The sequence below is a fragment of the Ictidomys tridecemlineatus genome, chromosome 3 (genome assembly GCF_052094955.1).
Source record: "Ictidomys tridecemlineatus isolate mIctTri1 chromosome 3, mIctTri1.hap1, whole genome shotgun sequence".
Taxonomy (NCBI): domain Eukaryota; kingdom Metazoa; phylum Chordata; class Mammalia; order Rodentia; family Sciuridae; genus Ictidomys; species Ictidomys tridecemlineatus.
Window position 1 is genome coordinate 147297337 of NC_135479.1, and position 16914 is coordinate 147314250.

At 34.2% G+C, this 16914-nt stretch overlaps 1 protein-coding gene across 2 annotated transcripts in view; it reads left to right on the top strand.

The window, feature by feature from the left end:
- The window catches only part of Rabl3 (RAB, member of RAS oncogene family like 3), a 48965-nt gene extending 33131 nt beyond the window's left edge, over positions 1 to 15834 (top strand). The window contains exons 4-8 of one of the 2 annotated variants that reach the window (XM_005327638.5): positions 1697 to 1811; positions 4379 to 4529; positions 11099 to 11170; positions 13957 to 13995; positions 14574 to 15834. In XM_005327638.5, coding sequence (XP_005327695.1) covers positions 1697 to 1811; positions 4379 to 4529; positions 11099 to 11170; positions 13957 to 13995; positions 14574 to 14639 — 443 coding nt within the window. In that variant the 3' untranslated portion in view covers positions 14640 to 15834. The remainder of the gene's footprint in view (positions 1 to 1696; positions 1812 to 4378; positions 4530 to 11098; positions 11171 to 13956; positions 13996 to 14573) is intronic. The other variant, XM_040270300.2, reaches the window with a different exon arrangement.
- The last annotated feature ends 1080 nt before the right edge of the window (positions 15835 to 16914 follow it).

The following is a 16914-nucleotide window of genomic DNA, read 5'->3' on the forward strand; positions in this document are numbered from 1 at the left end:
AAACAAAATATTGAGAATTAAAATTTTATTTTGGGTACTTGACATAAAACAGAACTTTCAAAACACTGTCCCTGGGAATGCTGTTTCTCTAGTCAGTTGATTGGAATCCTATGGTCTTAAGCCAGATATCCAGAGATGCAGATTTCTTTCATCTGCCCCTTAGAGAGAGACCTATGTAATTTTAAAGAGCTGCCTGAGGGTGTTTTTAGGGATGCAGAAGTTTCATCCAGTTATAAATATTCAAGTTTTAGAAGCAGACTTTCAGATGGAGGTGTGTAATAAAGGACATAATTGCAGTTCATGGAGTCCTTGTCAAATTCTGGCTACCCTACCTACCTAAGGCTAGTTACTCAGCCTCTCTGAGCCTCATTTCCTCAGGTATAGAAATATATGATAATACTTCATAGGATTGTTCCAAAAATTAAACTAGATAACATAATTTAAAAATCTGACACATAAGTGCTAAATAAACATTAACTATATTCCTAATTCTAATAGTAGTTCTTTTTTGTTTTTTTTTCTCTGTGTTCTTGATGCCTGTGAGAACCTCTGTGAGGACAGTTAGATAGCGGGCAAGTGTCAGATCTGTATTTGCTCAAGACAGCAGAAGTACAGGTTTGTCTGAGCTGGTTGGAACAAATCTACTATACAAGCACCTTAGTCATACAGACAGCTGAAAAACTAGAGAAGCCAATTAATTCTGCTTCTTCTGTCCTTATTTTTCAAGTTGATGTATCCCATATTCAAAGATGGACAAATCATTAATTTTGCATTCTCTTTTCACAGTAGAATCAGGCTAATATAGGAAAGGATTGGGAATTTTAAAACCTGTAGTTTTGACCACAAGAGACTAAGCATTAAAGCCTTTCTTCTTTTATCTTTATCTTATTAATTACCTACTTTGCCTTTCTGTCTAGGATCTTAATTGATTCAGTTTAATTATATGTCTGAACCGTATTACATTTCGTTATTTTTCTCAATGTCTCAAAAGTTAGATATTTTATACTATTTATATGCTTGATTATCTCTTCCTACTCTTTCCTGGTGGCATATTTCTTTTGTCTATTAACTAAATCTCTTATAGGTAGCAAGCTTACATAGCTAACCATTAATTCCAAGAACTAGAAAGTGTCAAGTTGATCAAGCCCAAATATCTTTAGGGCTGCATTTTGTCTGCTAAGGAAAATTGTTTGTGCAAATTAAATCAATACCACTTTACTACATTCTTATTGTAGTTTTAGTGAGTGTAAGTAATATGTTTGTACTGATATCTGTTGCAGGACTATATACAGTGCAGAAATAATGTAACTTTGAATGAATATAGTTTCTAATTATACTTTAGTTTTGATGCTCTTGATTGATAAAGTGGTTCTGCAAGTAGGACCAGACATAGAGTAGGCACTCAGGAAGTGTTGAATGCAAAATAGGAAAGACATTAGAAATATTTAAAGATATTTTGCCAGCCCTTCTAGAATTTTTTTCATTATATAACTGACAGTTTTATAGCTAATTATTTCTAAGTATTTGTAGAGAAATTTTTTTAAATTGTTTTGAGATTGTTGAGATTGTTAGTCATACTATAATATTAGATTGATTAAACCACATAATGTTTGGACTTACTAAGCTTAATTTTGTCAATTGCAATATGAAGAAGAGTTGTTTACAATACTAAGATTATTATCTCTGATTATTTTAGGTATTATTTTAGTACATGACTTAACAAATAAGAAGTCATCCCAAAACTTGTATCGTTGGTCTTTGGAAGCTCTCAATAGAGATTTGGTGCCAACTGGAGTTTTAGTGACAAATGGGTAAGCTTGGAATTACTTTACAGCTGGTTTGAAATGTTATAACAATCATTTTTGATTTGATTTGCAAATTTTCTCCTAGTATATAGATTATCTTTTCATTCTCATTCACTCTTTGTGTGTGTGTGTGTGTGTGTGTGTGTGTGTGTCTCTCTCTTTCTCTCTCTCCTGGGGATTGAACCCAGGGCACTTTATCCCTGAGCTACACCCCAGTCCTTTTTATTTTTTATTTTGAGACAGGGTACTGCTAAATTGCTGAGGGTCTCACTAATTGTTGAGGCAGGCCTTGAACCTGCAATCCTTCTGCCTCAGCCTTCTGAGTCTCTCTAGGATTATAGGCATGCGCCATACACAGTTCTTTTCATTTTCTTAATAAGGTCTTTCACAAAGCATTTGTTTTCATTTTGATGAAATCTAATCTCTTAGTGGTTTTTTTTTTGGATTATGTTTTGATATCATGTGTAAAAACTCTGCCTAATCCTTGATTATGCAGGTTTTATAGTTTGGGGTTTATATTTACATTTGTAATCTGCTTTAAGTTAGTTTTATAGAAGATGTGAGGTTTTGTCTGAGGCTAATTTTTGCATTTGAATGTCCAGTTGTTCCAGCACCATTTGCTGAAAAGATTATCCTATGATATCAAAATGTACCTACACAGCAAAGGAAACAAGAATGTGAAGAAAGAACCTACACAATGAGAGAAAACTGATTCTAAGCAGTTATCAGCTTTGTTTGAATACCAATAACAAAATTTCCCATCAGTTTTTTCACTTAATGGTTTAAAAAAAATACTGAAGATCAAATTGGAACTAGGATTTTATGAAAGAAAATAAGAAAAAAAGGAAAGCTAAAAAGAAATAAGAGAATATATATATATATATATATATATATACACACACACACACACAGACACACATATATACACGTATACACACACACACACACACACACACACACACACATATATATATGCTTTACATATACTTTAAGTGACAGAAATATATGTGTGTCAAAGATGATATCTGCCTGGGCATGTAGCTCAATGGTGAAGTTCTTGCCTGACATGCACAGGCTCTGGATTCAATCATCCCCACTACTGCAAAAAGAAAAAATAAAAACTTGATAAAATATATACAAAATTTTTATGAGAATTGGTGAATTCCTCAGACACTCTGAAATTTTTCTAATAAGTTAAATGTCAGTTTCAAATTATGTCCAAATCAGGATTGATGCTGGTAAGAAAAGTTAAAGGCCTTAAACTTTAGCTATTATTGGCTTTGATGCAGTAAATAGAAGAATAATTTTTGAATGAGATGGAAGATTATGTAGTTGAAAACAATTGTGTTCCAAGCTGATTGTGAAGGGCATAAAGATTTAGTAATTTTGCCCTCCACCCCAATTTAATTGCTCAAAAGAAAGAAAATTGGTATTAAAGAAAGAAAAGAAACTATGCTCAGCTGGGTTTTGTTGATTGGATTATACAATATTGATTTACTGTCAAATTCTTTTTAAATATTTTTACTTATAGATGGACACAATGCCTTTATTTTATTTGTTTTTTATTTTTTTATATGGTGTTGAGGATCAAATCCAGTGCCTCACACATGCTAGGCAAGTGCCACAACCCCAGCCCCTGTCCTAAATTCTTCAAAAGCAGATTTTGGTATTATATATTGAGCTTGAACATATCAGAATTGTAAGTCTTTTAATTCTATGAACAGACTTTCAATTAATTTGACAATGGACTTTATCTTTCTTTCAAAAATATCATTTATATCACCCTATCCTTTAGATAAATAGAGAAAAAATTGTTGTAATAGCCAGTGGCCCAAGGCCACTATCCCTAAATGATTCTGATTGCCTTGTCTCCCATAATCTCATGTCAGAACAAATAGCTATTTGGTAATACATTTTTTGCTCTCACTATTCATTTTCATTTCAGTTATTTCCTACCATTTCCTCTTGTTTAATAGATCTTTCTTTGGGCTATGACATCACCTACATTCAATTTATTCTAGCCTTTTGCTTCCCTACTTCTTCCTTTCCTGAAGTGATCTCTTCTTTATTTATAGATAGAAATATCCATGATACATATAGAACTTATGCATACACCAAAAAGTACCCAGGAGCTTGCCATCTTCCTCTCTGGCATGAGGCCTGAATACCATGTTAGGCTCCTACATTCTTCTACCCTGAATCCATTCTTTGCTTCTACAATGAAAAATTTCTGAGTCATTGGCCATAAAAGACAGACCTTGGGGAAGTCAAGTCACATGACTGTGGTATACTTGATGAGCACTCTCACTCAGTTGTTCAAGTAGACTATTGTAAAGACATACAAAAACAAATGTTGAATAGTTAGATGAATAGTTGGACCTTTATAGATGATGATGAAGGATTGATAAATGAACAAATAAATGGAAGAAATTGGAAAAAAAATAATTTATATATGATGGGTGAGCCAGGAATCAATTATCAGTGAAAATAGTGTAAATTACTTGTATTTAAATGTTGCACATCTGCATTGGGAAGGTAAATTCTGTTCACCTCTTCCTTATTATTTATCACAGGGACTATGATCAGGAACAGTTTGCAGATAATCAGATCCCACTTTTGGTAATAGGCACTAAACTGGACCAGATTCATGAAACCAAGCGTCATGAAGTTTTAACGAGGACTGCTTTCCTAGCTGAAGATTTCAATGCAGAAGAGATTAATCTGGTATGTATTTTCACTTATGTATGTGTATGATTACAAGGTAAAGGCAAGATCAAAGACTTATTTTCAAATCATATATTTTAGTGAAAGAGGCTTTATACTTGAAGTCAGATTGTTGGAGTTCTAGTCCAAAATGTAGACAAGATTGGAATCCACATATCTAGACTAGGTGGTCATAGTCAACTTTAGCCTGGTATATTGATATGTTGAAATGCTCAAACTTTTCTATAAATAATATAATCATGAGCTTTCAATTGAGAGTACTATTTTTTAAACCAAACCAAAATCAAAATAATTAAATTGATGAAGATGAAACTAGCTTGATTATTCTTGCTTTAGAAAAACCTCCTAGCTGCTTAAACAACAAAATTTATTTTAAAGGGCAAACTATAAAGTAGGAGTGCATCATAATGACTAATTTATATAAATGCACACATATAAAGAGGATTGAGTCCTCCCCTAAGATAGCTAGTTTAATTACAACTGAGGGCTAAAAGGGCTAAGAAACTGTTCTCCTATAAGCCAGTCAGCATTACTCTGATAAGGATCCTGGCCAGCATCTTTAGTTGTGGTTGTCATTGTTCACAAGTAGGATTTCTATAACATAATCACTGAGTGCATTGCATTCCAGATATGCCGTGGTTGTGGTTTAATAATACTAATGGCCAACATTTGTTGAGTACTTATTATGTGCCTGTTCTAGTACTTTACAAACATCATCTCACATGTATCATCTTCACATCAACACTGTGAAGTACATAATATTACTATCCCCATCTTAAACATGAAGACAAGAAGGAGAAAGAGGTAACTAGGCCAAAATCACACAGGTCAAGTAAGGCGTTCTCAACTCCACAGCCTATGGTCTACAGTTAAGCCCTTTCTCACTTATTTATCCTCCAACTAATATTAACAATTTTGGAGCTGAAATAACTCTTGGAAATCATGTGGACCAATAGTTACTCAAACCTGACTGGATATTTATATTACCAATAGTACCTGTGAAAAATTTTTGAGTACCTGCCCAAATAGCTGGAGATTTTTGTTCATAGTATCTGGTGGTAAGTCCAGGATGCTTTAATTTTGCCTTTCTTTTTTAAGTGGTACTGGGGATCAAAGCCAGGGCCTGATACATGCTAGGCATACACTTTACCACTGAGTACAGTACACCCCCACCCCCAAGTCTGTAATGTCAACAGATACTTCAGGTGATTCTGATGCTCTTGCTCTGTGAATCAGTATTTGTGAACACTGCTTGATTTAACCCCATCTCTGTCCCCATAACTGAGTCAGCTCTTGCCTGCCATTCCATTGTTTCTTTACATTCTGCTATGCAATAGAAAATACCTTATTTTTCTCAGCTGACACTATGGAATATTCATTGTGACTACTTCAAGTAGTCAGTGCTGCCAGAGGATTCGCACTCTAGAGATATGTAATATCCACATTGAAGAAGTTCTGGGGTTACTTCATTTAAACATCATTTCCAAAGGGAAATTTACCATTGAATATACTTATTTTATTTCAGTGATAACATTTAATTTATTTCTGAATATATCTGTTTCTAGTGCCCATGGATTTCTAGACGTATGTTATTCCTACTTACCTTACAAAAGCAGGGCTACCTTTATTTGTTAGCAAGATGTAAAGGTAAGCAAATAGTGGGACTTCAGCTCACATAGTCTCCAAAGAATTTAAATTACATCATGATTTTAGCTTTTATCAGTGTATAGCTTCAGAAACAAAACATAAAAGAGAAGAGACAGTGATCAGGATATAGGAAGCAAAAAATGAGAAAAGTTGGGTGGAAGAGTTTCAAAACAAAAGGAGTCAAAAAGATTCAGCAAGTAAATATAAGACCTCAAAAACTAATGTAACGATATTAGGATTAGTGCTGGTTCATCAGTTATTATATGAATTTGCTTAAAACTAAAGAAAAGTGAGACTATAACAAATATATACATCAAAAAGCAGAATTAAAGTTCTGCCTGAGTAAATGCAACTTGTTTATAATTTAAATGTTTATATGGTGGAAGATTACTTACTTTTATAAAATCTTGTTAGACTTACTGTGTCTAGTACAAATTTTTCTATTAAGTGTTTATTTCAAAGTGATCATACTGAAACATCTTCCCTACTTAATAGTCCTTTCTCAAGCTCAGATGAGCTATTTAGAGCTATTAATTTTCAAGCTTTGCCCTCATCCATGATCAATGACAGATGGCTCTTTCAGCTCTTAATATTTTCACCCAAAATCATAGGGATTTAGATTCTCTAGGCAACTTGAAATTGTGGGTTCCTAGAATTAAGGTTTGATGTAGTTTGTTTACTGTTTGATTTGGGTTTTGTATTTAGTAATTTATCTATATTTTATAATCATCTCTGGTATCTTTGACATTCTGATGGCTAGGTAATCAATATTCATTTTGCAAAACATTTCTAATTCAGGTCTAACATTTTTCATTTTTATGCCCCAAAAGCTGTAGAAATGTGCTCAAACATTATTTCAAATATAACAATGTGAATGATGATGTTTTAGCACATCTAATCCATATACAGAATTATCTTTATTGTGTTAGATGCTTTTGTGTCTGAAAATTCAATCAGCATTTTCTTAGAATGGGGAAGAGAACTAATATTACAGTACCTGCTATGTGCGAGACTTGGATTATCTCATTGATTTTCACAAAAATTGTATGGAATAAGTAGTATTATTCCCATTTCACAAATGAGTAAGCCCAACATTAAAGGCTTAGTCACCTAAGCAGCATTTTACGGTGTAGAAATATTTTTTTTCCTTTAATTTTTATTCTTGGTTGTTCAAAACATTACATAGTTCTTGACATATCATATTTCACACTTTGATTCAAGTGGGTTATGAACTCCCATTTTTACCCTGTATACAGATTGCAGCATCACATCAGTTACACATCCACTGTTTTACATATTGCTATACTAGTGTCTTTTGTATTCTGCTGCCTTTCCTATCCTCTACTATCCCCCATCCCCTCCCCTCCCATCTTCTCTCTCTACCCCATCTACTGTAATTCATTTCTCCCCCTTGGTTTTTTTTTCCCCTTTCCCCTCACTTCTTCTTGTATGTAATTTTGTATAACCATGAGGGTCTCCTTCCATTTCCATGCAATTTCCCTTCTCTTTTCTTTTCCCTGCCACCTCTCACCCCTGTTTAATGTTAATCTTCTTCTCATGCTCTTCCTCCCAACTCTATTCTTAGTTAGTCTCCTTATATCAAAGAAAACATTTGGCATTTGTTTTTTAGGGATTGGCTAGCTTCACTAAGCATAATCTGTTCTAATGCCATCCATTTCCCTGCAAATTCTATGATTTTTGTCATTTTTTAATGCAGAGTAGTACTCCATTGTGTATAAATGCCACATTTTTTTATCCATTCATCTATTAAAGGGCATCTAGGTTGGTTCCACAGTCTAGCTATTGTGAATTGTGCTGCTGTGAACATCGATGTAGCAGTGTCCCTGTAGTACGCTCTTATTAGGTCTTTAGGGAATAGACCAAGAAGGGGAATAGCTGGGTCAAATGGTGGTTCCATTCCCAACTTTCCAAAAAATCTCCATACTGCTTTCCAAATTGGCTGCACCAATTTGCAGTCCCACCAGCAATGTACAAGTGTACCCTTTTCCCCACATCCTTGCCAGCACTTGTTGTTGTTTGACTTCATAATGGCTGCCAATCTTACTGGAGTGAGATGGTATTTTAGGGTGGTTTTGATTTGCATTTCTCTGACTGCTAGAGATGAGCATTTTTTCATGTACTTATTGATTGATTGTATGTCCTCCTCTGAGAAGTGTCTGTTCAGGTCCTTGGCCCATTTGTTGATTGGGTTATTAGTTTTCTTATTGTTTAATTTATTGAGTTCTTTGTATACTCTGGATGTTAGGGCTCTATCTGAAGTGTGAGGAGTAAAGATTTGTTCCCAGGATGTAGGCTCTCTATTTACCTCTCTTATTGTTTCTTTTGCTGAGAAAAAACTTTTTAGTTTGAGTAAGTCCCATTTGTTGATTCTAGTTATTAACTCTTGTGCTATGGGTGTCCTATTGAGGAATTTGGAGCCCGACCCCACAGGATGTACATCGTAGCCAACTTTTTCTTCTATCAGACGCCGTGTCTCTGATTTGATATCAAGCTCCTTGATCCATTTTGAGTTAACTTTTGTGCATGGCGAGAGAAAGGGATTCAGTTTTATTTTGTTGCATATGGATTTCCAGTTTTCCCAGCACCATTTGTTGAAGATGCTATCCTTTCTCCATTGCATGCTTTTAGCCCCTTTATCAAATATAAGATAGTTGTAGTTTTGTGGATTGGTTTCTGTGTCCTCTATTCTGTACCATTGGTCCACCCGCCTGTTTTGGTACCAGTACCATGCTGTTTTTGTTACTATTGCTCTGTAGTATAGTTTAAGGTCTGGTATCGCTATACCGCCTGATTCACACTTCCTGCTTAGAGTTGTTTTTGCTATTCTGGGTCTTTTGTTTTTCCATATGAATTTCATAATTGCTTTATCTATTTCTACAAGAAATGCCATTGGGATTTTGATTGGCATTGCATTAAACCTGTAGAGAACTTTTGGTAATATCGCCATTTTGATAATGTTAGTTCTGCCTATCCATGAACAGGGTATATTTTTCCATCTTCTAAGATCTTCTTCTATTTCTCTCTTTAGGGTTCTGTAGTTTTCATTGTATAAATCTTTCACCTTTTGTTAGGTTGATTCCCAAGTATTTTATTTTTTTTGAGGATATTGTGAATGGAGTGGTTTCCTCATTTCCATTTCAGAGGATTTGTCGCTGACATACAGGAATGCCTTTGATTTATGCGTGTTGATTTTATATCCTGCCACTTTGCTGAATTCATTTATTAGCTCTAATAGTTTCTTTGTAGACCCTTCTGGGTCTGCTAGGTATAGAATCATGTCATCTGCACATAGTGATAATTTAAGTTCTTCTTTTCCTATTTTTATGCCTTTAATTTCTTTCGTCTGTCTAATTGCTCTGGCCAGTGTTTCGAGAACTATGTTGAACAGAAGTGGTGAGAGGGCATCCCTGTCTTGTTCCAGATTTTAGAGGGAATGCCTTCAATTTTTCTCCATTCAGAATAATGCTAGCCTAAGGCTTAGCATAGATTGCTTTTACAATATTGAGGTATGTTCCTGTTATCCCTAGTTTTTCTAGAGTTTTGAACATAAAGGTATGCTGTACTTTGTCGAATGCTTTTTCTGCATCTATTGAGATGATCATTTGGTTTTTATTTTTAAGTCTTTTGATGTGGTGAATAACATTTATTGATTTCCGTATATTGAACCAGCATTGCATCCCAGCAATGAATCCTACTTGATCATGGTGCACAATGTTTTTTGATATGTTTTGTATCCCTCCTCGGGTTGCTGGGCCTGTTCTGCTGGGTCGCAGGTCCGCCTACCTTGCAGGTGCTCGGCGGCTCTGCCCCTCCCCCAACCTGGGCGATGTGTCTACCACACTGGCGGGCCGCTGGTCCTGTTCTACAGTGTAGAAATATTGGCACAGATTTTCAAATATAGAACTTGCTGGCTTCAGAGACCCCTGATTTCCCTGCTCTTTTGTGATCTTTGAAAATTGTTGTTGTCTCTTCTTTTTTGTGGTTTTGGAGAATGTAGTATAAGTTCTTGCTGAAATTTAAAATGTGATCCTTGCAATGTTCTGTGTAGATAAAATATGTAATTGTTACTAAATTCATTAGAAAGGAACCATGTAGATCTAAAGATTACAAAAAAGTAATTGCAGTAGTTTTTCAAGGGGCACAGACAAATATCCTTGCAAAGGAGCCAACATGATATCCTCATAGTTTGGTTTTAGGTGGCATTTGAGGTCAACATCAAAGTACACTGCCTTTTGAGGTGGCATGTCAATGGCAACAAGTACAAACAGTATATATAACACTGAGATTCTAAGAGAAGGATAGTAAGTCTTTTAAGGTCTTTATAAGTTACTGTAATGATATAATGTGCCATTTTACCCCTTTTTTAAAGAATCCTACTGAATAATAATAATAATATGTTTATTTATTAATGTCAAAAAGGGTATATCTTTGTGACCTACCACAAGATGGAGAAATCCTTGACAACTCTTCTGTTTATTCTGTACTTCTCTAAATCCTTATTTTAATGTTTCATTCTGTTTTATAAACTGCATAGTATTTAGTTGAGCACTAATGAGTACCTAGTCCTAAAATATGAGGACTGTTTGTAATGGATCTATTTCCGGTTTTCAGGACAAATGCAGACAGGTACCTGATTAGTATCTTATTTTTTGTTTGTTTTGTTAGTAAACAGTTCTGTCTTCCTTTATGAATCAATGATGAATTGATTCCCTATACTCCAAAATTGTTTAAATGACAAAGAGTAAGTAGCCTTCTCTTTGATACCTTCCTTTTTGCTTTGTGCATCATAATTTGAAAATTATTTGAATATTTTATTAGAGTATCCTAATAATTTAGTATAGAAATGTGCAACAGGAAATTCAAATTAATGAACTTTTATTTGTGGATCTTATGTTTTCTAGGATTGTACAAATCCTCGGTATTTAGCTGCAGGTTCTTCCAATGCTGTCAAGATCAGTAGGTTTTTTGATAAGGTAATGGCTTCAATTAAGTTATTTTTAAACGTAGTTTATATATTTGAGAGTTTAAAGTCTTTGTGGAATGCCTTGTCCCTTTATTCCTTCACCCCAAACTTCACAGCCTGAATAATACCTATTTTGACCTCTCTTATCTGTTGATATAATTGCTCAAGGCCTGCTGACGTATTTATTCCATCACCAGTGTTCTCTAAGCAGAGGGTGAAAACTACTGGATTCAAGTGGAGTTTTTCAAAACATACCTAATTCCTCTCCTTGAGACAATTTATGCTTACTCATTTTCTACTCTTTTTGTTACTTCCTCATGCCCCCCCCCAAAAAAACGGCACTGCACTGAGAAGATTCTGCTCAGTACAAGCCTGAGTTCTTTCTGCTTTTTGAGCTATTAGTATTCTCCATTAAGTTAAATGTTACTCTAACTTTGTAAGGTTACATTGTTTTTTTGATTCCATAATATTTCCAGAATAGAAACTTTTGCTTTCAGGTTATTGACTCTTTGCTGGTGTCATCTTATTGTCACTGAGCTAGAATGAAACTTTAGGATGACTCAGCATACTGGTCTTTCCTTCACAAGACCAAATACCTGCATTGCATGTAACATTAATCAAGTTTAAGTTGTTTGCCCAATGTTGACATTGGATAATAAAATGAAACAGGATGTTTTCCTGCATGTCTCATTGAAAAAGATTAACTTCTGTATCATATTTCTTTTTAAGTATAATCTCCTCAGAAAAACATTTTCCTCCTTGTAGGTCTTCATTATGAAAAAAATTTTTTTAACTATTTAGAGATCATAACAAATATTTGTTTCTTTTTTTCAAGGTCACCAGAAGAGAAACCATACTCCCCTCTGTGTTTAATATTAGCCCATTAGGAAAATTTTGCCTCACTCAGAACTTAAGTGGCGTGTGGTAAATAGGGTACAGATGTGTTCAGATACTGATTGCCACAGCTCTCAGAGCATCCAGAACCTACAGACAGGAGGTCTGGGTGATAGGGGGTGTGCTGTACAAATATTAGCATTTTCTAATTATGCCACAACATGAAAAACATTGGAGAACACTACAAAGAACCAGATTTTCTCTCCACATTGTTTTCAAACCTAAAGCATAAAAATTTCCATTTGGTTTAGATCCGCTGCACCCATCTCATAAAAAATTCTGTCCCCAAAGAGCAACATTATAAATGTCTGTGTCTGGCCCAGAATGGTTCCACAGCATATTATTTAAAATTTTAAATTATTAATTTTGAAATTAAAAAGGAAGATATAGAGAATTAATGAGTTATAAACTAGAATAAACCAGGTTGTCCGGCAACATTTATTTTTAAATAAGAAGAAACAATTTGATTGTCTTAAGACAGTAAGGTTTAGTAAGAAAAGGACATTACAAGTTGGGGGTAAAGAACTATCAGCAAAAGCAAAAAGTGTCATTTCTCTCTTTGTTGCCTAAATCTCAACAAAATATATGTAGATTTTGAGATTGACCAGACCTCTACAGCCTGATATGGTTGCCTAAATCCTAGGCATCTAGCAGTAAAGTTGTACCCAGTTTCCTATATGTCAAATCTTCCAGAAGTTAATGAAAAGATTTCTTCTCCAAAAGGGAGTCTAATTCCTTCTTCAGACTTCCTTGGATAGTAGTAATACTCTAGAATGGTAATATTTTCCTGTCATGTGATGGACAGAGGAAAAGGAAGCAGTTCCTTATTTTTGTGGCATCAAGTATTTTGAGATATACACCGTTCCAGAACCAGCGGTTTTACCCCTGAGCCAATGAATGCAACTTTGCTTTGGGTCTCTTGTGGCTTAAAATAACCTAAACATAGACTCCAAGATTAAAAAAAAAAAAATCTGGATAATCTGGCTCTCAGGCCAGTCAAAGTACAGGCCAGGAAGAACATGCACTACTCTCATTCTGAGGAATTCTTTATGAATGTATTAGAGCTCATCTCCAGGTAACCTGTGTTCTTATTTAATTAACTTTCCTTATAACAGCTGCTCTATGTAAAGAAAATAGCACTGCCTCTACAACTATTTCAGTTTCTCAAGTGTTAGAACATATTTCATTATTTTTTTAAAATGTTTTTCATCATCTGAAAATATGGTGTTCTCAAGCTCATTACATTAGAACGTATATTTGAGTTTCTTTTCAATAGTAGAGATAGATTTGTGCAGATACAGCCACTGATTTAATTTATTTCTCCTACTTATCAAATACAGACAGTTCAGAACCCCTGAACTAAGGAAGCCAATGAAGTCCATAAAGGAAGCTAATTAACTATCTTTGTTATCATCTGTCTACATTAAGGATATACAGAATTTATCACTATTTCCTATAGGCATATGGCAATTCACCACATCACATAGATGTCCTCTTTAAGGAATAGCTGTACTATTATAATGGGCAAGTGCTTTGCTTTAACTATGGATTCTGTTCCATGCCTTTTGAGATCAACAGCTAGGAAACTTAGAGCCAGATTTCCTACTATGCTCTAGAAATTGCAGGGATCTTATTTTATTCTGTCATTTAGTTGTTTGTTTGTTCATTTATTGTTTTGATCTCTCATGCTTTTTGGAATGAAACAGGCCTTTCTGGAAATACTTTCACAATCCTGATCTCATTGGCACTAGATTTTAACTCATTGTACAAAATGTCTACATCTGTTAAATGAAATCCTTAATTTGGATACATTCCTTTTAGTCCCATCACTGACCCATTACAGTTAGCGGCTTTTTCCAGATATGTGTGCAAAGTCTCAGACTCTTTATTTGTGTCTTACAGGTCATAGAAAAGAGATACTTTTTAAAAGAAGGTAATCAGGTTGGTATCTGTCTTTTCTTGATAAAATGGGTTCTCAAATTTGGAGAGAAATGGTTTCCAAATTTATTTTCAGAAGTAGTTTTTTTAAAAAGTTGGGGAAGAGCCTTTGTAGGCACAGGCAATTTATTTTATCCTGTCTTATTTAAATTTAAAAGGAGAAAATCAGAGCAAAGGGAAAATAAGGATCCAAGATACAAGAAGAATTCAAGAATAAGGCTATATTACAAATAATAGAGGGAAATCATTTGCTTGTGACTCTAAAGGTATATGTCTGATATACCTTTGTTTGCCACAGTATAGATAATTCACATAAAAGTCCACTAGGTAAGTATTAGGAGATTCACCTTCATTCTTTCTGATTTAGTTGACATTATCACCAACTTACTGGCAAATGTTTTCCATTTTAGTAGAATTTTCTTTATTATTTAATCTGTGGTTTTCTGAGTAAAATCTCAGAAAGCTAGTTCTATAATGAACAACAGGCTGACATACAGAAACAAAAAATGGGGGAAAATTTAGTATTAGCTTTTGAATTTTTCTGCTTAAAACTTATATATGATTATTTTTCTTGCCTGCAGATCTCAGGCTTTCCTGATCGAAAAAGGTTTGTGGGAGGAACATTAAAGAGCCTTCATTATGACTGAATTACACTCATCTTTTGGAAGAGCGAGCAAGCAGTGGCAGTTTTCACAGCTTTCCTCTTGCTGTGTCAATTATTAACATCTTAAAATGCTCCTTCAATCTCACCCTTTAATGGAAAAATGAAAGGAAGTGACAATGTGGGAGGTCCAGATTTTGTCCCCGTTCTCTCTGTTCCTCACCTTTCTGTCCCTGTTTATAGGTTATATAAAAGCCTTGTGGAAATATGAGACATTGTCAACATGATGCAGTAAATGAGCAGTGACAGTACTGCAGAGAAAATTTACTCTTGACTGGAACTGGAGGGTTTTTATGGCTCTGTAATTTTCCCACATTCATTGCTGAAGCCTTAATTAACTACTTCAAAAATGTATCTCTATTCTTTTTACTTTCTTGAGGGAAAAGTTTATGTTAACCAGCTCTGAGTTGTCCACCCAAAACAATCTATGTCATGTTCAAAGATGCTAAATGGTGTTATTTAATTGTCTCCCCTTCATCACACACTGGAATACCTAAGAATAGCAATCCTTGTCTCCCTCTACTCTTCGTTGCAAATGGCTTGGTGGCTGGGAGAGGCGGACTAATAGCTGGAGTTAAATATAAATACAGATTAATAATACATAGAGAACAGCAGTACCAAAAAGAAGAATTCTGTGAGAAAATGACAGCTCCTTCACTCTAGGTTACAACTGTCTGCAGTCTTCTACTGTTTTCTCTTTGGAAATAGGTATCGTGAAATCTAAGACCTTCACAAAGACAGTAAGAGATTTACAAACTCTTCAGTGTTTTTTGTTTGTTTTGCTTTGTTTTTAAGAAAATTCAGCTCCTGAAATGTTCCTTAAATATAGTTTACTGACGATATTATTCTGTCTCAACAATGTATGTATGGAGAAAAGTAAAAATAAGTTTCACAGCAACACATTTACATGAATTATGAACTAGGATTCTTGGATTACACAATCACTCCAGAGCTTTTGAGGAATGGCGTGTGTGTGTTCATATGCATGTGTGTATAATTGTCCATTATTTTTTATCTGTCTCTTTTGCTTGTTTAATTGTCTCCACTCTGTTTCTTCCTTAGTGCAAAAATTGGTTTCAAAAAACTATACTTTGTTGCTTTATTTTATTACCATATCATCTATATTCCCTGTTTCTGATCTTGTTCCAAATTTTTAAAATAATAATAAATACACAACTACAGCTCTCGTTTTTTATTCATTTTAACTAAATTTCAAAAATAGTTTAGAAATCAAGATATTCTGAAAGAGGATATTAAAAAATAATGTTAGTGAGTGCTTTTAGAAGGCAGTCTAGGGAATTTGAAAAAGCATTTTTAAAGCACTTTTCATCAGCTAGAGTATTGTCCAGTTCACTTCCTCACTGACAAGACCTAGCTCTGGTTTCTTTTTCAATATAAAGGAGAGTAATGCAAATCATGATCTGAATATGGAATTTGGTATAAATGTGTTATGCCATAGGCTGTGCAGTTGAAAAGTAGAAACCAAATGCTACACAAAGCCTAAATCAGCTAAAATATTTTATATTTTCCTTTTATAAAGGATAATAACTTACATAGCATATTTAAGACCCTTGGTTTGATCCCCACCATTGTCAAAATTTTTAAAATGTCAAAATTCCTTTTCCTCTTCTTCCTTTTCTTTAATAATAACTTTAAAATCCAGCCCAATTTATTTTCTCTCTTATTAAGAAATAAAAGTTTGAAGTAGGAGGATTGCCAAGTTTGAGTCCATTTAGTTGTCATACATAATATGGTCAAGATAGTGAGACCCTATTTCAAAAAATAAATTAATGCATAAAAATAAAAGTAACCCATTGCTGATGACTACAGGTTCAGGCTTGAAAAGTTAACAGTTTTATTCAACTACATTTGTTCTTGCTACTAACTTGATTCCTTGAATTATAGTTTTCTAAGAAAAAATAATTTTTAATAATCTAAGGTAAATTTGATACGTTAGTAGTAGCAAAATAAGGCTGTTCGCCACAATGGATGTTAGTAGCCATTCTTACAAGGAATGTTTTGAAGCATAATTTTTCCTAAGAATTAATCTTAAGAATTGCTTATAGATGATAAGTATAAATACAAAAATAGTTTTTAGAAAGTATTAATTTTCTTACCTTTTTGATAGAGCAAGTTGCTTTGTTCCCCCAACTGAGCTGTAAACCAATATTCTCACCCATTGTAGGGGTGATGAGATGTGAAGGCATATTGCCATTCATCTGTTTCTCAGGTGGGCAAGACCCTTAATTGGAATCCAATTA